The sequence below is a fragment of the Canis lupus genome, chromosome 25 (genome assembly GCF_003254725.2).
Source record: "Canis lupus dingo isolate Sandy chromosome 25, ASM325472v2, whole genome shotgun sequence".
Lineage (NCBI taxonomy): Eukaryota > Metazoa > Chordata > Mammalia > Carnivora > Canidae > Canis > Canis lupus.
Genome location: NC_064267.1, coordinates 48941448 through 48965464, shown reverse-complemented (window position 1 = coordinate 48965464; position 24017 = coordinate 48941448). Strand labels below are relative to the sequence as shown.

The 24017-nt window shown below is 52.2% G+C and overlaps 1 protein-coding gene and 2 long non-coding RNA genes across 22 annotated transcripts in view; 1 reads left to right on the top strand and 2 right to left on the bottom strand.

Moving 5' to 3' along the window:
* Positions 1–8474, bottom strand: part of TRAF3IP1 (TRAF3 interacting protein 1) — a 58626-nt gene extending 50152 nt beyond the window's left edge. For 17 of the 20 annotated variants that reach the window (XR_007405883.1, XM_049101242.1, XM_049101244.1 and 14 more), the window contains exons 1-5: positions 8318–8474; positions 3944–4012; positions 3181–3342; positions 1051–1194; positions 523–948 (exon numbers count right to left, since the gene is read on the bottom strand). Coding sequence is in view for 19 of the 20 variants with exons in the window: in XM_049101242.1 (XP_048957199.1) it covers positions 523–948; positions 1051–1194; positions 3181–3342; positions 3944–4012; positions 8318–8440 (924 nt within the window). In the remaining variant the exon portion in view is untranslated. The remainder of the gene's footprint in view (positions 1–522; positions 949–1050; positions 1195–3180; positions 3343–3943; positions 4013–8317) is intronic. The other 3 variants (XM_025463643.3, XM_025463650.3, XM_025463653.3) reach the window with 1 other exon arrangement.
* A 265-nt stretch (positions 8475–8739) lies between these two features.
* LOC112670000 (uncharacterized) lies at positions 8740–11654 on the top strand. Its single transcript, XR_003142719.3, has 3 exons — positions 8740–9134; positions 10232–10318; positions 10975–11654. It is a non-coding gene; the product is annotated as an uncharacterized LOC112670000 (long non-coding RNA).
* Positions 11533–23658, bottom strand: LOC112670001 (uncharacterized). The gene is made up of 3 exons (XR_007405891.1): positions 23047–23658; positions 16362–16553; positions 11533–14136 (listed from the first exon to the last, which is right to left on the bottom strand). It is a non-coding gene; the product is annotated as an uncharacterized LOC112670001 (long non-coding RNA).
* Positions 23659–24017: the final 359 nt, after the last annotated feature.

Below are 24017 nucleotides of genomic sequence, written 5' to 3'. Positions count from 1 at the left end.
TATGCTGAACCCAAAAGCAACTTGCACTTTAGGAAACACAGAAACCAAACACATTTTCTGGACAATTGTAAATCTACTTGAAAATTTAATTAAATAAAAATTACAGTCAGAGGTCCTGTACGTATCGACTGATGCCTACGAGACCAAAGCACGATCCTTCAGAAATTCAGCCGGGCCCACGGGCATGGCCACGCATACGCACCTGCCCACCACCATGGCGCACGTAAGGCCGGTTCACGCAGCCATGGTGTGGGCCCGTCTCCAAGAAGCATCCACACAAAAAAATAAAAATAAAAAAAGAATTTAAAAAAAAGAAGCATCCAACACGCACACGCAGCCAGAGGTGAAAGCAGTACACCTCAGAGCCCCAGCATCCATGGTGTCCGTGTGGGTTTCCACTGGGAAGGCGCGAGTGTCCTAACCTCACCGCGGTGCTGAGTCCCCACCACGCCTGACAAAGGAACCACTGTAGAGAACACCAAAACTCTTCTCAAAGACAGAGATCGTCAAGCAGGACTTTACCTTCTTCTCTGGCTTGTCGGGCTCTCTGCTCTTTTCCCGGTCGGGCTCCCGGGAGTGCTCCCCGTCCTTCACCTTCCGTCTGTCCCTGTCCCTGTCCCGGGCCTTATCTCGCTCGCGCTCCCTCTCTCGGTCTTTCCACTTCTCTTTCTCCTTCCCTCCCTCGTTCCTCCTCTCCCTGTCACGGTCTGGATCCCTGTCCCGGTCTCTGTTGCCTCGGTCTCTGTCCTGCTTGGCCCGGCTCCTGGCTCGCTCTCGCTCCCCTTCGCGGTGCTTGTCTCGCTCAGGATCTTTATGTCTATCATGGTCACTCTCCTTTGTCTTCTCCTTCTCCTTGTCCTTCTCTCTTGCTTTGCTTTCTTCCTTCACTTCTTTCTGTTTTCCATCTCTGCTTGTACTTCTCTCATTTATTTCAGAGTTCCTTTTATCCTGGAAAAAAGGTCAGACAACAATATCACTTATAAATGTCTTTACCTGTGCTATGAACAGACTCACCACTTCATTTTCAAATATGCACAACTTGCAATTCACCTCTTTATCTTTATGAACTCCGGGCTCTTCTTCTCGTGCATTCTTGTTGTCCAATTCCTGAGATTTTGACGTCAGGGAGGTCCTTCCTTTCAGATCACTCCTCTCTCCAGCTAACACCCTCTTCACCGCCTCGTCGCTGGGGAGCTTGCAGTCCGAATGGGAGGAAATGAAACACAAGGTAAAAACGAGATCAGCACAGGTGACAGACGCGAGCATCTGCATTCAAAGACAGTTCACTAAACACGGGAAACATGTGGACATGAGTCAAAGGATAAAACATTCAAAGGAAATGCTGTTATCGCCAAGTGGAGCATCTCTTGATAGCTGTCACCTCCAGCACTTCAGATGGGAACAGCAGAGTCAACCCAAGCCAAGTGAATCCCACCTCAATCCACTTGAGCTGTCAAGTGTGGGCGTGTGTGTGGTTCAAGGACAACAAAGCTGCCGTGCATGACTCCACAAGTGCCTTACACATCTCACAGGATCATGGAGGCCCGGCACTGAAAGGGCCTTACACAATGATCTACCTCAAGCTCTATCAAAAGCAAAAAGCCTCTCAAAGGCAGCATCCCACGACTTGGTGCCGGAGCTTCACACACCCCCGGGCAGGAATCCCACCCGCTCACACAGTTGCTCGTTCCACAGGATGCACTGAGTGACCATCACACGGCAGGCACCAGACCACAGGCTGACCCCGCTGTGGACTGGGGGAGGGGCCAAACGCTACAGTTGAACAGCAGGGTGCCTAAGCCAGGCCGGGAGAGAGGGAAAAGCAACCGATGCCACACTGCTGCCAAAGAAATGAGGGAGCATCGCCAGTGCAAAGGGCCTCAGGGTGCAGGCAGGGGTGCGGGAGCTGAGCGGGACCTGGAGGCGAGGGAGCAGCAGCAGGCCTTGAGAACCCTTGCGAGCCATGCCACGGAGCAGGCTGTGCCCAGAGGCAACAAGAACCTGGCAAAGGATTCAGCAGGGAGGACAGGAATCAAATGTGTTTTGAAAGAGAAATAACAGGAAGGACGCAATGGTGGGGAGAGAAACAAGGGCACTGGCAAAATCAGCTGTATGCCTCCGAGCCTAAGATTTGGATGCAGGCCAGGGTGAGACTCTCCCAAGGCCTCCTTGGAGCCACCACCTCCCACCCTCACCCCTGCTACGTGGGCCGAAATCCAGCCTCTTTCCCCAGCCCACAACCCACCAGGTAGGTGAAGGGCTGTATGAGTTATGACCTCTCCCTTCAGGGCGACTCGGCTCCCACAAGGAAGAAAGGCCCTGAAGATGCCCTGGTGCCATCACCAAGCAGAGCTGTCCTCCAGCGTCTCTAGCAAGGACATTCTGGGCTGGACCTAAGCAGAGAGGCCAAGTTTCCAACCCACAATGAGGATCTCAGGAAGTAGCGAATCAGTCCCTGTCCAAGTGACACAGGAAAGCAGCACAACTCTGCTATCCACAGCCAGGAGGGAAAGAGGAACGGAAGGACAGAGCATGGGGGAGGGAGGGATGGAAGGAGGGAAGCAGACACGGAAGGCTGGAAAGGCAGGCGGACAACAGGAGCCTCCCATAAGCTGGGAAGAAGAACAGCAGGTCTTCCTGCCTCTAAGATCCTGCCCGAAAAGGAGGCCCGAAAGGAGAAGGCAGGCAGGGCTTGGCTGCCTGGGCATGCAGCCTCCACTGCCTGCCCCAAGAGCACGTGTCTGTGAGGTTCCCACATTCATACTTAACACTTGAAAACCTCGTGCATGGCATACCTTTGTTTCACTGTATAATTCTTTGGGATTGATTGATTTTAAAGATTTTATTTACTTATTTGACACAGAGAGAGAGTGTACAAGCAGGGGGAGCAGCAGGGAGAGGAGAGGGAGAAGGAGACTCCCGACTGAGCAGAGAACCCCAGGCAGGACTCAATCCCAGGACCCTGGGATCATGACCCGAGCAGAAGGCAGACGCTTCGCCGCCTCAGCCACCCAGGAGCCCCTTCCTTGTATACTTCTACTTCACTCCTCCTGGAACTCTGAGGCTCCAAAGCCCAGGTTTGCCAGACACCAGCAAACTCCTTCCCGATACTGCCCACTACCCTGTGGTCACCCACCCCGGCCGGGTCTTTCAGGACTAAACTCTGAGCCTCCACGTTACCTTGCTGAGACAGCATTTTCCAATTCTCTGGAGCAGCTCGTTTGTTCTTTCAGGCTCGTGCCCGGCCACGATGCGCACTGGTTTTGCTGACAGTGGCTCTCCTGAAACCATCACCACCACGTCTATGGCCTTCTGAAGGAAGCTAATTTTTGCATCTTTATCCTGAAAGATTCCCATTTTAAATACAAATAAAAAGCACTTCCAAAAACGTTTCCCTCATCTTTGGTATGCTCAACAGGCACAGTTACTATTTATGTCACGTCAAATTGGGAATACTAACTCTGTGTAACAACAACAACAACAAAACAATTAAAGCTTTTCTTTTTGTTGTTGTTGTTCTAAAAATTTATTTATTTATTCATGAGAGACACACACAGAGAGAAGCAGAGACACAGGCAGAGGGAAAAGCAGGCTCCGTGCAGGGAGCCTGATGTGGGACTCGATCTCGGGGCCCCAGGATCACGACCTGAGCCGAAGGCAGGTGCCCAACCACTGAGCCACCCAGGCGTCCCTAATTAAAGCTTTTAATTTTAGCTGGTAGGCTAGCAATTACCTTTAAAACACTAGTTCCATTTCTTAGTGGATAAAATTGGCATATAGGCAGTTGGCAAAAATAAGAAAATGAAATGAGAAAGGATATACTGCAATTCATGAATTAATCCACCTTATACTTCAACATGCATCAGGATATAAATGACACACACCGGGTTCCCAGCTTACAAAAACCCCACTTTGCTAGGGTGAGGGGTGCCCCCCAGCCTACCTTAACGTTGTCAGACTTCATCTCCGCGTCTGTGTAGAGGCCCTTCATGAAACCGGTCATCCTAATCACCTTCAAGAGACCAAGGCCGTGGTCAGCACCTCCCAGGACAGCCTCTCCATCAGCCTTGCCCCCGAGCCCCGAAACCCCACGCTGCCAGGAGCTGTCGGGTCTGCTCACAGCCAGGATTTCATTCCTTCACTTACTGCACAAGCTTCTGAGTGTCTGCGATACACAAGGCCTTTCCCCAGGCGGAATCCAGCCTGGACGTGGGGATGGGGAAACATCTTGCAGGGTGCCAAGTGAGCACGGGATCACTCCCTAATCCAAGCGCAGGAGGGGTGCAGGTGTCAGGGAAAGTTTCCCAGAAGACATCATATATCCGTTGACACCACAGGCCAACGGGAGAACAGGATTGGGCGGGGGGTGGGGGGGTGGTTAGGACACACGAGCCAGGCCAAACAGCCGCCAAGAGGGTCCTGTTCAAGGGAGCAAAAGTTCAGGGCAGGAGGAGCCTGACCCAGATGGCCTCGGAAGCCACTCAGGAATACGGACTTTAGCCTAAGGATCACGAGGAGGCCCTGACAGGTTCCACGGCTGGGCGACAGCATCTTACAAGGGGCACTCAGGCCCCGTGGAGAGAATGGATTCTGGAAAGAATAGCAATTCCTCAGCTTGGGTTTCTGAACGTGGACAGAAAGGTCTTTCTCCTCAGTCACGTCCTACAACAGGGGGGTGCTCTGTGCAATGTCACTTCTATCCCTTTCCTGCCCGTGCCTCTCAGTAAACCTGTAGCTCCTCATTACCCTGAACCAGCGTTAGGGGTGGTGACTCTCCCTCTTCCTCCCTGCACCCACACAGCCAGGCTCCTCATTCTCTAGGACCAGCATTTTTCGAAAGGCAAGAATTCACTATAAAAATCAACATAATGGGTAGCAATAAGCATTTTTTTTCCAAAAAATCAAACAAAACAAAATGTTAGCTGCGTTGTATGTAGGAAGCGTGAACGTGCGTATGTCCTGGGTGGACAGAAAGCATATGTACTAGTGCAAGACTCGTCTGTTAGAAAAAAGTCCCACGCTAACATCAGGCTATTTCTCTGAGACCAAGCCACACCTCCCTATTAATTAAGCTGGCTCTCATTCCTCAACAACTACCTAAGAGCTGTGTATTCTTTTTCCCGAAAAGACAAATATAATATTAAGGGTATCCTGTACTTGATATCCCTAGAGCCTTTATTTTGTCTCTTCTGAGGTTTCCTATTTTGCTGGCAGTTAAAATTGTGAACAATATTTTTAAGGGACAAGAAACATTAACCTTACAAGGCCAATGCTTTGATTTATGAGAGAGAGCTAGTTTAGCTGTAACTAAATTACTGATATGGTGACTTGAACACAATACTCAGAGAGAGTTAAGAATTTTCAGGAAGCTCTTCATCTCTTACCGGAAAATGCTTTTCAATATGTCATTCTCATATCCCTAACAAGAGGTGACAGTTGACGCATTTACCTTTACACAGGCAGAGAAATTAATTTCAGCATTAGATTTGGAAGAAAAAAAAAAAAAAACATGAAAGAAAAGCAGAACACTGGCCCCTGATTGGGAACGTGTGACTGCTTCCACGCAGCCTGGCGACCTGGCCAACCAAGTCAATTCCTGCTTGAATGTCCCTCCTCCTTCCCCATTCCGAGGCACTCCAAACTTCCAGGAGCCCAGCGCCAAGCCAAGCCCCACAGAATGAGGCATAGCACCCTGCCTCCTCCCTGGCTCTCCACAGGACTAACACAGAAGGTAAAAGGGTGAGAGTACGGTGGCACCTGCCGTGGTCGGGCGGGCTTACCTCCTGGCTAACGCACTTCTTCCCTTCTGGGTTAGGGGACACTACCTGCCTACTTCACTGGGTAATGCAGCACATGTCTCTGTGCCACGTCCCTTCCCTCAAACACCACGTAGGGCAGGCGAAGTGTTGCCCCAGCTAGAAGAGGAGGGGGCAGCTAGACAGACAGCCCTGGGATGTGGGTGGGATTCCAGAGAGTTCTAAGCACAATTAGGGTTTTTAACACAGACGCACACATTATAAACTATGTTGAGATAGCAAATGAGTAAAGCAAAGTTAGTGGAGAATAATACACCCAACCTATTGGAAAGAGTAAGAGAGGAGGTTGGAGGACCCATAGGGGGTGCCCTCGGAAGTCTGCAAGTTCTTTTTTTTTTTTTTAAGATTTTACTTATCCATTCAAGACAGACACAGAGAGAGAGAGAGAGAGGCAGAGACACAGGCAGAGGGAGAAGCAGGCTCCATGCAGGGAGCCCGACACGGAACTTGAACCCGGGACTCCAGGATCATGCCCTGGGCCAAAGGCAGGTGCTAAACTGCTGCGCCACCCCGGGATCCCCAAGAAGTCTGCAAGTTCCACCTGATTCCTAACTCCCAAAGCCCACGCCCAAGTTCCTGAGTTCAATACCCTTCTTAGGGGCACCATGGAAATGAGTTACCAGGAGCCTAGCCGGCCTCAATCAACAACGAATGTTAGTGCTGCACCTTCCGTGTATCTTCCCAGGTCAGCTCACCCAGGATATGGCAACAAACAAGTACGGTCTCCATCACAAGGCAATTCACCCCCTGGGGAAAAGCCACAGACAACCAATCTCAACGGAGGTCAGGCTGTGCAACTTCACCCGCCAATACCAACCTGCTCTTTGATAGTTTCCCCTTTTGGGTCCCACTACAACCACTTTCAATAAATTTACCCACAGGTACTTTATGAAGCATCCAAAATGTGGTGCAGACTCGCGTGGGCATAAGCTTGGGGGACATGAGGACTTAAAAAAAAAAAAAAGAAAAAGAAGAATTCTCCAACCATTTCTGATCCCCTTTAATGGGCTTGACACTGACAGTGGCGGGGGGGAGGGGGGTGTCATAGAAACGACTGCCAGGCAGGGTGGAAGAGTTCTAACAGATACTGGGGGAGTCGGGAAAGAAAGAATGGTCCCGGAGGGGCCGGAGGAGGTGGCCCAGGGGGAGGGGAGCGGCGGCGAGGACAAGGAGCCCCATGCAGGGGGACCTCCGAGCAAGGGGACCACCACCTTGGGCCCAAGGGCTGCGTTAGGCTATGGGAGGTCAGACTCTGACACCAGCCCTGATTCCGGCCCCGACCTCTACCTGGTCCCGGACCTGGCCGGGCCTAAGCCCCACACCTGGGCCCCGACCATCACCTGGGCCCTGACCATCTCCTGGGCCCCGACCATCACCTGGGCCCTGACCATCACCTGGGCCCCGACCTCTACCTGGTCCTGCACCTGGCCGGGCCTGAGCCCCTCACCTGGGCCACGACCATCACCTGGGCCCTGACCATCTCCTGAGTCCCGACCATCACCTGGGCCCCGACCTCTACCTGGTCCTGTACCTGGCTGGGCCTGAGCCCTGCACCTGGGCCCCGACCAATACCTGGGCCCCATGTCCTGGGCCCCGACCATCACCTGGGCCCTGACCATCTCCTAAGTCCCGACCATCACCTGGGCCCCGACCTCTACCTGGTCCTGCACCTGGCTGGGCCTGAGCCCCTCACCTGGGCCACGACCATCACCTGGGCCCTGACCATCTCCTGAGTCCCGACCATCACCTGGGCCCCGACCTCTACCTGGTCCTGCACCTGGCAGGGCCTGAGCTCCGCACCTGGGCCCAGACCATCACCTGAGCCCTGACCTCTACCTGGTCCTGCACCTGGCTGGGCCTGAGCCCTGCACCTGGGCCCCGACCAATACCTGGGCCCCATGTCCTGGGCCTCAACCATCACCTGGGCCCTGACCATCTCCTGAGCCCCACCCATCACCCTGGGCCCCAACCTCTATCTGGTCCTGCACCTGGCTGGGCCTGAGCCCTGCACCTGGGTCCCGACCATCACCTGGGCCCTGACCATCTCCTAAGTCCCGACCATCACCTGGGCCCCGACCTCTACCTGGTCCTGCACCTGGCTGGGCCTGAGCCCCGCACCTGGGCCCCGACCATCACCTGGGCCCTGACCTCTACCTGGTCCTGCACCTGGCTGGGCCTGAGCCCCTCACCTGGGCCACGACCATCACCTGGGCCCCGACCATCTCCTGGACCCCGACCATCACCTGGGCCCCGACCTCTACCTGGTCCTGCATCTGGCTGGGCCTGAGCCCTGCACCTGGGCCCGACCACCACCTGGGCCCCGACCACCACCTGGGCCCCGATCATCTCCTGGGCCCCGACCACCACCTGGGCCCGACCATCACCTGGGCCCGACCACCACCTGGGCCCCGACCATCTCCTGGGCCCCGACCCCAGGCCCGCCCCGGGGCCCGCGACGTCCGCGTCGGACCCCAGCCCGCGCCCCGACCCGGCCCGCCCACCTCCGTGATGATGTCGTGCAGGTAGCGGAACGGGGGCTTGCTCAGCAGCTTCTCCGTCAGCGGCGGCCTCCGGATCACCTTCCCCAGGGCCTCCTGCGTCCGCCTCACCACCGCGGCGTTCATGGCGGCGCCGCCCGCGCCCCCCCGCGCCCCCGCGCCCCCGCCGGCCGAGCCTAAGCCGCGCTCCCGGGACGCCGCCGGCCCCGCCGCCGCCGCCCGCTCCCGCCCCGCCGCGCCGCTCGGGCTCCCATCCCACAGTGCACCGGCGGCGGCCACGGCGCGTGCGCGGGGCGGAGGGCGCCGTCGTCAGGGCGGCGCGGCCCTAGCAACGGACGCGCCGCGCGGCCCCGCCCCGCCCCGCCCCTGCGCGCGGCGCCTGCTGGGAGAGCGCTGGACCACACGTGCCGCGGGCGCCTAGCAACCAGGACAAGCCACGCCCCGGCTCCATCCGCGGGGGGCCCGCCAGCAGCCCGCGGGCTTTGTGATGTTTCTAGTCCAATTCTAACGAAAAGATGCACTTGGCAGCTACAGTTTTAAAGCTTTTTTTTTTATTGACACGTAATGGACATATAGAACATTAGCTTTCGACATTTGTATATCCTGCAAAACGATGAGCGCAACAAGTCTACTAGATACCCGCCACCATAGTTGCTAAAAGTTTTTATTGTGATGAGAACCTTTAAGATGTGCTCTTTAGCAACTTCCAATATGTAACACAATGTTGTTGGCCATAGTCGCCATGCTGTGCATCCTGTTCCGCGACTTCCTACAACTGGAAATTTGCACCTTTTGACCTCTTTCATCCTCTCGCGTTCTTGTAAGAGTATCTTTATAACTTTCATTTACATTTATTTTTTTTTCCATTTTCAATGCTCTTCATTCTTTGCATGGACTTGAATTTCCATGGGGCATCACGTTCCTCCTGTCTGAAGAACTTCCTTTACTATTTCTTTTTGCAAAGGTCAGCTGGCAAGGCGTGCTGTCACCTTCCCTTTGTCTGAAAGCATTTATCACACTTTCACATTTGAAAGATTGTTTCACGGAGTATGCAAGCTGAGTTAACTCTTTTTTTTCCCCAGTACTTCATGGATTTTATTCCACTGGCGTCTGGATTGCACAAAGTCAGCTCTAGTCCTCTGTTCTATGTATCTGGCTGCCTTCAAGATTTTCTCTTATCATTGGTTTTTATGAATTTGCCCATGGTGTATCTAGGTGTGGGACTTCTTTTTTTTTAATTTTTATTTATTTGTGATAGTCACACAGAGAGAGAGAGAGGCAGAGACATAGGCAGAGGGAGAAGCAGGCTCCATGCACCGGGAGCCCGATGTGGGATTCGATCCCGGGTCTCCAGGATCCCACCCTGGGCCAAAGGCAGGCGCTAAACCGCTGCACCACCCAGGGATCCCTAGGTGTGGGACTTCTTAAATTAAATTTTATATTTGATTATTATTTATGTGCAATAAGCATCACCTATTTTAAGTATACTGGTTGATGCATTTATTTACTGCCACCACAATCATGACACAGAATAGTTCACGCTCCCTAAAATATTTCCTCTTGCTCATTTGCAATCTGTCTCCTCCGCCACCCCAGCCCCAGGCAACCAGTGATACACTTTCTGTCATTATAATTTTGCCTTTTCCAGAGTTTCATATAAATGGAATCATACAGTCCATAGTCTCTTGTGTTTAATTCTTTCTCTTATAATGATTTTGAAATTCATCTGTGCTGCTACCTACATGAATATGGCATTCCTTTTTGTAGCTGTGTAGTATTCTATAGTATAATTTGTTTATCCATTTACCAGTTTATCAATATTTCGATTGCTTTTGGGTTTTGATTATTTATGAATAACACTGCTAAGAGCATTCACATACAGGTCTTTGTGCAAACATAGTTTTCCTTTTGTTGCAGGGCTGCAGGGTTCTTGTCTCAAGGAGTCGAAGAGTGAATCTCATGGACACAAAAGGGTGAAGGGAAGTGAAAGTTTATTAAGTTAAGGTAAGAACAGAAAGCAAAGCTCTCTAGAGTGAGAGAGTTCCTGAGGTGTTTTATTGAAAACTGACCAGGGAACTTGAATCTTCTTGACATCTCTACCACTGATAGCACCACGTTTACCCCTCCTTTGAATTTGGTAGCTTTTAGTGGTCAATCTGTAACTATCATAAAAATAACTTGTCTCTGACATTTAAGGCAAATGAGGTGGTCTGGTTAGGTTCTCTTATCTCTGGTTCCTTATGCATTTTTCCACATTTGGGATTTCTGTCAGCCTGGGTGCACTGCCCTCTACCCATCTCTCCCTACCTAGCCCTGCCTGTCCCTTACTCACTTTCTCTTGAATGAATACCCAGGAGTGGAATTTTCAGGTCGTATGTTAAGAATATGTTTGATTTTACAAGATGCTACCAGATTTTCAAACTGGTGGTATCATCTTTCATTCCTACCAGCAATGTATGTGATTTCCAGTTGCTTCATATGCATGCCAAGACCTGATAGGTCAGTCTTTTTTCTTTTCTTTTCTTTTTCTTTTTCTTTTTTTAGGTCATTCTTTTTAGCTGCAGTCATTCTAGTATATTCTGTATATTCTAGTATATTCTGTATATTCTAGTATATTCTGGTATAATATCTTATTATGGTTTTAATTTGCATTTCTCTAGTGATGTGTGAATTTGAACTGTTTTCATGTACGATTTGGATATTCACTGTGTTCGGTGAAGATAGCTCATAAAGAAGTGTCCAGGCACGTTCAGTGAATCCCTGCTGTGTGCTGTGAAAACTAATAAAAGGAAACATCGCCTACAATAGAGTCAGGAGGCCAGCAGGAGGAGCTCGCATTCCCAGCACTGGTTATCAACTGCAGATCCAACAGGAACAGAGGGACCTTGCACGCGGATATTATTTTATCCACCCAGTGCAAGAAGAAAGGTTTCCTCCCCGCCAGGAGACAGCCCAGCCAACCAAAGACAGTCACAGCTCAGCCCGTGAGAAGCACTTCCAGCTCCCAATTTCCTTCAATGGACGTTTTGTTTATAACAGCTCCCAGGGATGCCTGGGTGGCTCAGCGGTTGAGCGTCTACCTTCAGCTCAGGGCCCCATCCCAGAGTCCTGGGATCAGGTCCCGCATCAGGCTCCCTGCGAGGAACCTTTTCCCTCTGTCTGTGCCTCTGTGTCTCTCATGAATAAATAAATAAAATCTTAAAAAATAATAAATAACAGCCCCCCAATTCCCTCTTTCCTCTATAGAAAAGAATCTCTCTCCTTTGTTCTAGGGACTTGCCTATGGTATTGCTGGAGCTTGCTTGTCCTTGAATTCTCTGTTATTCCAGAATAAACCCATTTTTGCCACTAAAATAACAGACAGTTTTATTTTTAAGGCTAGCAGTGCCGAGTACTGCCTGGTGCTGGGGAATTCATGGAGAACTAGGTACCTCCTAGTAAGCAACGTCCATGTCATCGTCTGCAATCCCCTGCACCTGAGAACATCACTGTCCCTGCTGCTAGTTGCATCCTGCACTGCATGAGCTTTGGCCACCCAGACAGAGGTCAGGTGAGCCACCAGGGCTCACTTCCTTTCAGCGGTGCCAACCTCGCTCTTGCCCATACCCTGCCAGGCAGATAGGCTGTCTGTCTGAGACTTTCCTGAGAAATTAAGGGGGAGGAATTTGACAACACTCACTATATAGAGCTATTCCATGGTCCATGGGAGGAAAAGCACCCAGAAAATTGCACCCTCAGAAGTGTTCCCTCCTGGGTAGCCTCAGTTACTAACCCTGCTCCCCAGCTTCCAAGTCTGGATCTACCCCCATGGCCAGAGCACTTCTGACCCCTGCCTTGTCAAATCTCCCTGACTTTCTAGAATCCCCACCATCTACATGTGTATCATCCCATGTACCCCCCTTCCTTTCAGCACTGGGTGTTCCATTCCAGACTCATCCCAAGGAGGGGGTGGGACAATCCCCTGGGACGTTTGGCCGTTCAGCCCCTTGGAATAGTCCAGGGTGGTGATGGACACTATGACTCAGTCTCCTTCCGGGGCTCCCAGATCTCCAATGTTCTCCTGATTGTCCACATGTTTATCTTTATCACACACATACACATTCTGCTTCCCAAGAACAAATGTTCTCAAAAAGTTCATCCAACTCCTTGAAGAAGAATAGTTTCCCAAGTACATCATCGTTTCTGAACATCCTTGCCCACACTGCCACCAATACTTCATGTTCACGTGAAGAGCAGGTTAGCCCCCTCTCTTCCCCTCTCTGCCGCTGCCCGGCGCCTCCACCGGCTTCCCAGAAAGTCTTCTACCTGGGGGATGGACATAGCGACACTGTGTCCATCTTCACAGCTCAGCCCTTGGCTCACAAAGGCTGGCCCAAAGCTCTGAAGAGGATGATTAAGCCTTTAGACAAAGATGCACCAGCTTCTGGCCCTGCAGCTGTTAAAGAGAGAGGGGGCAGCAGGACCGCCAGGTGGGACCCATGAAGCCTTAGCGCCTGACAGCTGGAGTGTCCTGCCCGGATGCCTTCCCTGATAGGCTCTCTGAGGCTGAGCTGGGAGCACGGGGGCTCCTGGGAGGAGTACCCACTTCTGGCTGGGCTGGCCTGAATAAGTGGGGGGGGGGGGCTCAGGGAGGTCACCGACCCTCGTCTGTGTCCTCATGTGCCCTGCCTTCCTGACAGCACTGCCCAGACCCCTGCCTCAAAAGTTCACACTAGATAGACTCCTCCTCCGGGCCCAGGGCCTTGGGACGGGTGGGAGCAGCAATGGCTTGTCTATGAGGGTGGGTTGCCCAGAGCAGCGGGGACGGGGGTGTGGCCGCAGAGAGCCCTCTGGCCCTGAGGGTCCACTGAGCACCAGCCAGTGCCACATGAGGGGAAAACCTGATGCTGGCCTCTCCCACAGCCGGCGGGGAGCAGGGGAGCCATCTAGGCCAAGGAGGCCCTGTGTAGGCCTTGCTGCTGCCTTTGGGACCAAGGGCCATGAGAGAGGGTCTCTGAGAGGATGGGGACAAGGAAGCAGAGCCCCCAGGCCCCACTCCGAGCCTGTGTGAGGGAAGCAGGCCACGGGGTATGGGCGGCAGCCTCTGGGGACACGATCCCGGTCACAAAATGAATCCTCCTGAGGCCTCCACGCTGCCCTCCACAGGGACACCGGGGCAGGTGTGCGGGGCCCGACAAGACCCAGCCAAGGAGTCCAGACTCCGAGAAAGAGACGTGGAACCACCTCAGGAGAGTGGGGAGGAGGGGCCCAGAGGCCGGCGGGGAGCCTCCAGTTCCGGGGGCTGGCGGTGCGGGGGCCGGGCCGGCGGCTGAACTACCCTCAAGCACCTCAGAGTCGTGTGAGGCTCAGAGGAAAAAAGAACAGGAAAAAGTCATTCATGACAACAGAGAAGTGATTATATAACTATAGGAAATCACGGCACAGAGAGCATTTGAGACATAAAGAGCTGGCAGGAGATGCACTTGAAATAAGCAGCTTCCAAATGAATGGAGGAGACGACAGTGGCCATGACTCACCCCAGGAGAGAGAGCTCCACAAAGCAAGGGGCTCCCAGACCCTGCCTCCCCTCCCCTGAGAGGCAGACGATCCCAGAGACAAAGGCCTGGGAGCCCGAATGTGGGTCAGCCTGCAGGACACAGCCTCATCGGCCGGGGATCCAACACCGAACTCCCTGGCAGGCTCAGAAGGAAGGCATCAGTTTGCGTGGCCATCAAGTGCCCTGCTGTGCGCTGCCCCGTCTAAGCTGGAAGGTGACCGGCCCCCGCTTTGTGGAGCCTGACGGATTTGCGTGGAAGACCTTGCTCCCTCCTCTCCAACGGAGCCTGGGGGAAAAAGAAGACCAAACCTTCTTCCTAAGCTTGCTAAGATCGTTTCTGCCTCAGGACCTTTGCACTTGCAGGTCCCTTTAACTGAATAACAGTAACACGTTTCACCCAGATCTTCATATAGCTGGATCCTTGCCATTATTTGAGTCTCAGCTCACATGGGACATCTCAGAAATATCAAAAATAGAGCACATCTGAATTCTCCAGCATGTCATTTTACCTTATTTCCTTTAAAGTACTTAACACTGTGAAACTGCTTTTTATTCATATGTGCCCTTTTGTTTTTGTTTGCCCTTTTCTTCCCCGACCCCAATCACTCCAGAAAGTGAGTTCAGCGAGTAGAGGGGCCTGTTTGATTTGCTCACCCCTGAATCCCTGATACCTTCAACACATACGGGCACTCGGTAACTATTTACTAGATGCTGAACAGACCACACTCTTATTAAAACTGCTCTTTCCAGGGGCGCCTGGGAGGCTCAGTGGAGGAGCATCTGCCTTCACCTCAGGGCATGATCCTGGGGTCCTGGGATGGAGTCCCACGTCGGGCTCCCCTCAGGGAGCTAGCTTCTCCCTCTGCCTGTGTCTCTGCCTCCCTCTCTTTGTTGTGAATAAATAACTACAAATCTTTTTTAAAAAATTGGTCTTCCCAAAGGACTCTTAATAATATGGTTTGTCAGGGATCCCTGGGTGGCGCAGCGGTTTGGCGCCTGCCTTTGGCCCAGGGCGCGATCCTGGAGACCCGGGATCGATTCCCACGTCAGGCTCCCGGTGCATGGAGCCTGCTTCTCTCTGCCTGTGTCTCTGCCTCTCTTTCTCTCTATGTGACTATCATAAATAAATAAAAATTAAAAAAAATATTAAAAATAATAATAATAATATGGTTTGTCAATACTAAAATTTTAAATGAAAAAATTAAAGTCTAATGTTATATAAACAATGGGATCTCAGCAATGTTAAATGTCTATGTGTGTGAGTGTGCGTGTGTGTAAATACATCCATCAATTTCAAGGATTTCAGAGACTATCCAGGAGTTGGGATAGTGGGATATTCTTCTGCTTCCCTATCCTCCTTATAATATAGATGCATTTCTCAATAAATAAGAACTTTTAAATCAAAAACAAAAGTTAAGGGACGCCTGGGTGGCTCAGCAGTTGAGCATCTGCCTTTGGCTCAGGTCATGATTCCAGATCCCGGGATCAAGTTCCACATCGGGCTCCCTGCATGGAGCCTGCTTCTCCCTCTGCCTGTGTCTCTGCCTCTCTCTCTGTGTCTCTTATGAATAAATGAATAAAATCTTAAAAAAAAAAAAGTTAAAAGTTGTCAGAGGAGAATTCCCCAACTGAGGGAAAACCATGGTATGGACAAACCGTGTTGGTAAGCTGTGTCCCAGGTGCCCGTTTGCACCCCATTTGTGTATACGTGTTTCTAATGGGATCATTTACAAGACAAGTTTACCTGTGAAGGTGCTGTGGTGAAGGGTAGCCAGCACCTGGAGCGGCCTTGACCGTAACCAGCCACGCAAACTGGGTGGGTTCTGACCTCTACAGCCCTGTTACCCCACCAGGAAAGTGTGAAGGATGTGACTCTTTTCCAAAAGCAAATGAGGACAAAGCACACGTGTGGACTTGGAGCTTTCGGCAGGAGCAGGTGTCCGCCGGAGCAGGGAAGGGAGGGTCCCACCTGGGCAGGTGCCCAACCCTGCAGAAGCTCAGCGGGCCCGGAGCCGCTCACCCCACCTCCCCGAGCTCAGGCCCCCCTGCGGGTGCCCTTTCCCACAGTGCCGGGCCCTCAGGGAGGAGAATCTGAATGTCCCCCCTGAACCAGCGCACCTGCCGCCCTGCTGTTGACTCCTGTCCACTCCTGGGCCCCTCCTCTGGGGCCTCCATCAGGCTTCCACCTGCCGTGACCCAATGAGGATTGAGGGACTGGCTGTGCAAGTCCCCTCCCCGCCAGGACACGGGCTCCGGGAAGAGGGAGCCCGCTCATCCTCCGTCTCAGGGCACGGATGAACCTCAGCCACATAAGCCCGAAGGAGGAAGTGTTACCCCCACCGAGGGAGGGGGCCTGCCTCACCTCCTGCCCCCCACAGGCAGCCCACATTCCCGTGGGCCTCCGGCTAAGAGAGCTGCTTTCAGGAGCAGCCTGAGGAGGCAGCAGGTAAACTGAGGCTGTGGAGCTGAAGGCCCCCACCCCACCACACCCCACACACACTCACAGCTGACCTGAAGCCTCGGAGTGGGGTGAGAGGGAGCACGAGCCCCCGGTGCTGCGGTCACACAGCCGTCCAGCAGGGGCGCCACCGCAGGCTGCTGACAGGATCCGGGGCTCAGAGGGTTGTTGTAGGGTCGCGGGGTGCACAAATCCATGGAGGCCCAGGGGAGGCTGACGGTGGGCAGGGGAGCCTCCCTGGCAGCCTGCAAAGAAAATCTTAACTCTTGTGGCCGAAGTTCAGAAAATCAACTGCAGGGGAGGTGGGGCCCCAATTCTCAACTCGGGGAAGTTTGGGGGATCAGAGAGCAACCTAACTGGCCAAGGGAAAGGAGGGAGTGTGGGCCAGGGGTGCAGCCTTGCAGGCCTTGGGGGGCCCGCGGGGGGAGGGCTCCACCTTGCACTATGGCCTGGATGAGCCTTGAGGACACTAGGCCCCGTGAAATAAACTGGTCACAAGAAGGCAAATACTGTAGGATTCCACGGATATGAGGCCCTAGCGTGGAAGTCACAGACCTCCGGCCACAGACGAGAGGCCACCGCGGGGCGGGGGGCGACGGGGAGCTAGTGCTCAGTGGGCTGGGTTTGGATCTTGCCGCGTGAAACCAGTCCTGGAGATTGCTTGCACAACGGGGTGAAGGCACTCAGTGCTCTGGAGCTGCACGCCTAAAAACAAGCATGATGGTAATGTCTACTTTAGGCATATTTTACCACAACTTAAATTTTAGTTTTTAGAAAACAACCCTCGGGGGACCCCTGGACGGCTCAGTCGGTTAAGCATCTCACTCTTGATTTCCGCTCAAGGCATGATTTCGGGGTCCTGGGATAGAGACCCACATGGTTGGGCTCCCTGCTCAGCTCCGAGTATACTTCTCCCTCCCTTTTGCCCCTTCTCCAGTTCGTGCTCTCTCTCTCTCTCTCTCTCTGTATTTCTCCCTCCCTCCCTCTCTCTCTCTCTCTCAAATAAATAAAGTCCTTAAATAATAATAATCAGGGGCACCTTGGGAGCTCAGTGATTGAGCATCTGCCTTTGGCTCGAATCCTGATCCCAGGGTCCTGGGATCGAGTCCCACATCGGGCTCCCCGCAGGGTGTCAGCTTCTCCCTCTGCCTGTGTCTCTGCCTCTCTCTGTGTCTCATGAATAAATAAATAAATAAATAAATAAATAAATAATCTTTAAACAGTAACAATCAATTAAAAACAATCCCCAGGAGAGTCCCACCGCTCCAGCTAGTCTACAGAAGAGAACACTGAGGCTCAGGAACTCACCCAGCATCATGCACCTAGTCAACAACAGGACTGGGATGGGGTTCGCGCCAGGGTTGGCTCTCTGCGTCCATACAGGACTACCTTGAAGGTCCTGGCTCTTAACCAATTAAAATATTTCCCCTTAGATGACCCTGCAAGAGGAAGGACATGCCCATCTCTGGGTCCTTACTGAGACAGAGGCCCAGGCATGATGTGCTGTCTCGGAAAGCCAACATTTAGCCAACAATGTCGACGTTAGTTCTCTTACATCCACTTTGTTCAATCCAAACAGATCAATTGTATGTGTGCCCAGCAATTGCAGTAAATGTAAGACAGGTAATACTAGGCATAATGGCAGTATCTGGAAGAAAAGAACGGGCCGGGCCCAACCCTGGGACTCCGGGGCCCGCCTGCAAGAGGACCTTGGAATATTTTGAGATTAAAACAATTACTTTTACTGTAAGTGCAGTGACATTTTACAAACAAACCCAAAACAATTCAACTTGCTGGGACCTAGTAGGCTCCCGACAAAGGCTGAGCGCACGAGGCTTGTCTTTGCCTGAAACTCTCTTTGCGAACGTGGGGCTTGGCTGCGTGCAAGCGCTGAGTCGGTGACCCCATGGTGCCCGACAGCCAGCTCTGAATCCCAGTTAGCAACTGGGGGCTGTGCTCTCAGGGTATTCCCATGTCCACTGTTGACTTTGTGCCTGAAGACAGGTTCAGGCTGTAGCTCAGAAAGGGGAAGCCAGAGTCTTCAAAATTTTCCAGAAAGAAAAGAGGTGAGATTTCACAGAAGAACGAGGGCTGAGCTTCCTTCCCACCTGCTGAGCCCATGCCACTTCTCTTAAACACAACCATTGTCAACTGGAGACATATTTCAGGTCTCCTATACAAACTGAACAAAAGTTTCACTGGCCGCAAGAAGGCGGTTGCTGAAAATGGGTCAATCTTTTGATGCTGATGAAAGATGTTGGTCCCCAGGGATAAGTACCCCACACACATACACACACACTGAACACTCACACCGGGCCATGCAGCGGGAGGCCCAGAGCCACCAGGGACAGACATGGCTCTTGCAAGCACCATGTGGCCTGGGCCTGAGCACCCTTCAAAGACCTGGAGGGACCGCCTGCAATCGTAGGAGCTCCACCTACAAGCCCGCAGTCAGGTCCTTTCCTGCCCTCAAAGGGCAGCTTCCAGGGCAGCTCATCTCTGGAGTTATATATATGTGACCCAAAATCTTGATAACGCGAATATTGAGGAGGGAGAAAAAAGGAGTTAAGGGAAAAAAAAAAAAAACCCACCATTGGATAGCTTGGAAGCTCATCCTTGGAAACGGAAGAAATAATTCTTATCTTGAGTGACTTTCAAACATATTTGGAGACCTTCTAAACCTAGAGCCCAGGTTTAGTACCTAAGACTTAAAAAGCCTCTGCTATCCTGGCATGGATGTCATCAAAAGTTGCCTCACCAGATGACGCGTTCTGAGTTTGAGAAGTCTGGAGTCTTGAGCAAGGACAGAGAGGAGGGCGAGAACGGGAAGCTGGGGTCCGGAGTGGGAGACAAGGATGCACAGTGGTCCGGTCTCGGGCACCTGGGATGGGGGAGACTTGTCTCATCAGGTGACTGCCTCGACACTGAGCAGTCCCCACCCTCTGCTGGCTGGGGGTGCTGTTTAAGGCCCCGCGTCCTCACCCAGATGACCCCGAGGGTCCTGTCTCATCTTCACTGATGGAAGAGCAGGGCAGCCCCACATTCCAGCCCTGGCACCTGCAGGGACCCCCGGTCCAGGTGGGACCAAGTGAGCCTGCCCACCCCACCCCCCAGGGGCTCCTCCACACCGCCCACACCCAATCTCTTGGCAGGGCCTTTAAGCCAACATCCTTAGAAGGCTGTTTGTGTCTAAATCCACGTGAGAAATAGCGTGCAGAAATTAGTAACCCCGAACCCGGGATTATTTGTACCAGTGAAACAGGAAGGCTGCATGCAGGGCTTGGAAAACCCTTTCACTGCATCTGCCCCAACAGAAATAAATCACTTTTATGTATTCCCTCCCAGGCCCAGGGTCGGTCTCCATTGGCATGCATGTTTTATATGGTCAGACATGCAAGATACATACCCCTCTCCCCCCCAAAAAAAGCACAAATTCTGCTTCGTCTTTTGGAATATTACTGTGTGAGCTTTATTTTGACTTCACAGGTATATCCATGCCCATCATTTTATCTTTTTATCTGTCTGTAGCATCTTGCCATGTCTTGCCATGACTCCTAAAAGCCTCCAAAGATCCGACATGTGCAGTCGCACAGTACGTCTCAATCCCCGAGAGCTCACGGCTGCTCGTTTGCTGCACTCACAGCTGTGCCTGGTGTGCATCGTCAGATTGTTTTCTGCAGTTTGTTTATTGTTTCGCTGTCTGACTTTTGCTCTGTGGACTATTTAAGTTGTTCACATTTTTGCAAAAATTTGGACCACAAATATAAGCTTGGTAAATCCCCGGCAGTGGTTGTTCAAAATAGTGCACAACTCATATTTACCCGATTATTGAAGACAAATGCTGGGGAATGAAATCAGACAAAAATAATACCTTTGCAAGGAGAAAAATCCAGTGTTTTTGCTTTTTCATTGCTCAGGTCCTTGCTCTTCATCCCTATGAGTATAACCCTGATCACAAAGCAAGCCAGTTTAATCTGATACTAAACATCCTACTCAAAATTAATTTTTTATTTTATACTAGGTAGTTTATAAAATCTGAAACTATATCTTTCTAATTAGGAAATGCTTATTATAATATATAAAGGCAGGTTACATAGAACTTATGACCTACACACATATACATATATAACATGTTAAGTACTCCTTGCGGACTACAGGAAGGGCACTGAAAAACAGAAAGAATAAAACCAACATCATTCGTGTTCCACAACCCAGGGAAAAATCACTGTGAGGGTTTGGACGTTCCCTTTTGTTTCTCTGTTGTGTACACATTTGCATAAAAAAGCTCCCCCCCAAAAAAAAAAAAACCAGAGACTGCCAGGTTATGATCCTCATCTACAAAGGAGGTCCATTTTCTTGTCATAAATTGCAAATCTGGGTCTCTGGGGTCAATATTTGAGCTCCAGTGGCGGGGGGGGGGGGGGTCTCTGGCTCAGCCACTAGCCAAGCTTACCCTCCCGACTGTCACAGAACAAGCTGTCAGGAACTGAGACTTTCCGTGACCTCCTCCTGGCCTGTGACCCTGAGGGCTGGAAGTGGTTTGGGGCTGGAACGCCAAGGTCCGCCCAGATTCCTGGCTCCCCAGGCTCAGACAAGAAATGTCTGGAGGGCCAGATCATTCTGGAAGGAAGAAACAGGGATGCCTGGCAGCCATCAGTCCCTCACTGGAGCCCTCATGGCATACCAGCATTTGAGTGACCGGGGCCATCAGTCATGGGAAGGAAACTTGAGTAGCCTCCTTCCTGCTGACAGCAGATTTTATGCCCTCGAAGAGCAGGAGCACGTGGTCTGAGGACTGGTCTGTCTCTGCCACAAACAACGTCCTGAGAGCCACTGTCACAAATCCATCACAGACTCCTCACGCAAGAAGCCAGAGGTCTTGAAGACTGAGGAATACTCTTACAATGGAAACCTCAGGGAGATTATTTGGTAACAACAGGCCCTTTTGGAATCGTCTAAATGGTTTGGAAAAATAGTCTTGTAGGTGTCGAGCTCTCCTTGTAACTGAGCAAATCCAAACTGTTTCCTAAAGCAATGCTGAGTTGGCCACGTTGGACTGGACCCGGGGTGAGGCGAGGCGGGCCTCCTCTCCTCACGCATTTGGCCCTTGTAGGCATTGCCTCTTTCATAACAGAGTCACGTTGGTAGCTTGGAATTGGCCACAGTTTGGGTATTTACAGCAGAAAACTTGGCAAGTGCTACAAAATCTTCCCCCTTCAGAGAGTCAGCTGTTAAACTTTTACTAGCATGTTGCTGGAGTCATCCTGGGAAATTATTAGAACCAGTTCCTGGTGTCCTTGCTGTAACCCTGAGTTCTACATCACGGAAGAGTGCCCCTAAGCCAGTGAATCCTCCTCTAGCTCTGCTGACATGTGACCTTCTTTATAGGCTTGGAATCAAAGGCAGTCGGGGGGGGGGGGGGTAGGGGTGAGTGTGGAGGGCAGGTCTTGGGAGCAAGCATCATTTTGCAAGGCACCTGGTCCAGGTGAGGTATCTAGCAAGGACGACCCATTCTCTGGAAGGTAGAAGGCACTACCTCTGCCACCTAAGAGGTTCCTGGGAACTTGGGACTTTGAAATTCTCAGTCCATTTCTCCAGCTGCCCACATCCACGGCCCAGGAGCCTTCCGTGTCTGCCCGCTGACCTTGTACAGAGAACCTGTCAAGGCTGCGGCTTTGGTCTGCTTTGTAGCTCTGTGAATCTTGTCCTCAGCGTCTAGACAGTTCCAACAGTCCATGTGGTGGCTACGGGAGATGGGAATTTGCTGAGCTGCCATAGAGGCCCTTGGGCTTGCAGACTTGGCCTGAGTTTGGCAGGAAACAGACCTAAGCCTATCATTTGTTTTTCAAGGTCTCCAGCACTCCCTATGGGGAGCCACCCTTCTCCATAATCGGCATCATTACCACGGGACCCACGAAATCCCACATCCACTTGGTCCCTCGGTGCCTGGCGCTCTGCTGTGCCCCATTGTGATTAGCCACTGGTGAAAATTTACATAACTGCAGTGCAAATACACCACTGCTTGGTGGGTTATTACCGGGGTCAGCAAATTTTTTTCTGTAAAGGACTGGAGAATACAAAATTTAGGTTTCGTGGGCTTCACATGATGTCTACAACTTGCTCTTTGACATTCTTTTCTCCCTTTAAGCTTTAAATAATGTAAAAACCACTCTTACAGTGGTGCCTGGGTGGCTCAGTGGGTTAAGCACCTGCCTTCAGCTCAGGTCATGATCTCAGGGTCCTGGGATGGAGCCCCTCGTTGGGCTCTTTGCTCAGCTGGGGGTCTGCCTCTGCCTCTCCCTCTCCCTCTGCCTCGCCTCCTACTCATGCATTCTCTCTCTCTCTTTCTCTTTCAAATTAATAAATTTTTTTTAAAAACCGAAAACAAAACAAATAAAAAAATAATAAAAAAAAAAAACTGAAAACACATTCTTAGCTCAAAATCCATTCAAAACAGTCCAAGGCTGAACCCCGATTAGTACTGTCCCACTTACCACTAGGAATGGGGCCCCTATTTGAGACGGGCAGACGGTTCTAGCCCAAAATGAGCCCCTGAGAGTCTGCTTTCTAGAACCATTCTCAGTATCCGGTATCTTAGTATAGGTTCCCTAGAAAACAGAGCCTCAAGATAGGCTTGAGAACAAATGCCGTAATCCGGAGGTGCAAACCAGGGCAGCAAAAGTGACGGTTAAGGGGAGAAAATGCAGGAGGAGGCATTTCCACGGGGCCCCTGCTTACCGATGGCTGCAGAGCAGACATTCAGCAGGTTCACGCGCTCGGCCTACAGGGCTTCTCAGGCCGGGCTGAGTGAACAACCATCACTGGGATCTTTGCCCACAAGAGGGCAAAGCGTGAGGAACGGACCGGCTGGCACCCTCCTGCCTTCACAGGCTAAGTGGGAGGCTTGCCCTGCCGTGCCCACGCAGGACTTGTGGGAGGAACCCAATAGCATTTATGACAATGACGTTTCTGGGTGGCGGTGACAGCTACCCGGGCTCTGAGGTCCAGTGAGCCCCAGGCTGCCTGGGACCCTGCCCCCATCTGGCACATGTGGACTGGAACACACAGGCCGAGGTCTCCCAGAAAGGAACAGAGGGGACAGGGCCTCATTCCTCATTCTCGGTTCAGTTCGAAGGACTCACACAGGGTGCAGAGAGGCTGGGCCAGGACTGGGCTCACAGGGCAGACCCAAAGCTGCGAGCACCCCCCATGGAATCCCAGTTTGATACTGTCAGCCTGTGGGGTGCTCGCTCTTCCTCCATCTGCTGAGGGCTTCGGAGGCACTAGAAGCTTTGCAGGGTGGGATCACAGGGGGAATGACAGGCTCTAATCTCCTAGGGACTCCCGGCCTTCCCCGGGTCCCCTCCCCCTCACCATCCCCCTCCCTCCACAGCCCCCCACCTATAGCTGCCATAGGCCCACCCCGTGGGTCGGCCAGGCCCCGGAGGCCAGGGCTTGGCAGGCCCCCCTTTCCCTCCTCCATACACCCCGTTCCCAGGCCACAGCCACACAGCTTGGGAGAGGGGCAGGTCCTCTGTGCTCTGCTCCCCTTCCCTGCCTGAGGCAGGGATCTGGGGTGACTGTCCCACCCAAGCCTGCCTCCCGAGGAGCAGAGCCCAACTTGAATCATCCACTGCCTTCTGAGTCCAGAGCATGATGTCAGGGGGCCTCCTTGGATCCCCACCAGCTCTCTCGGGGTCTCATGGCCT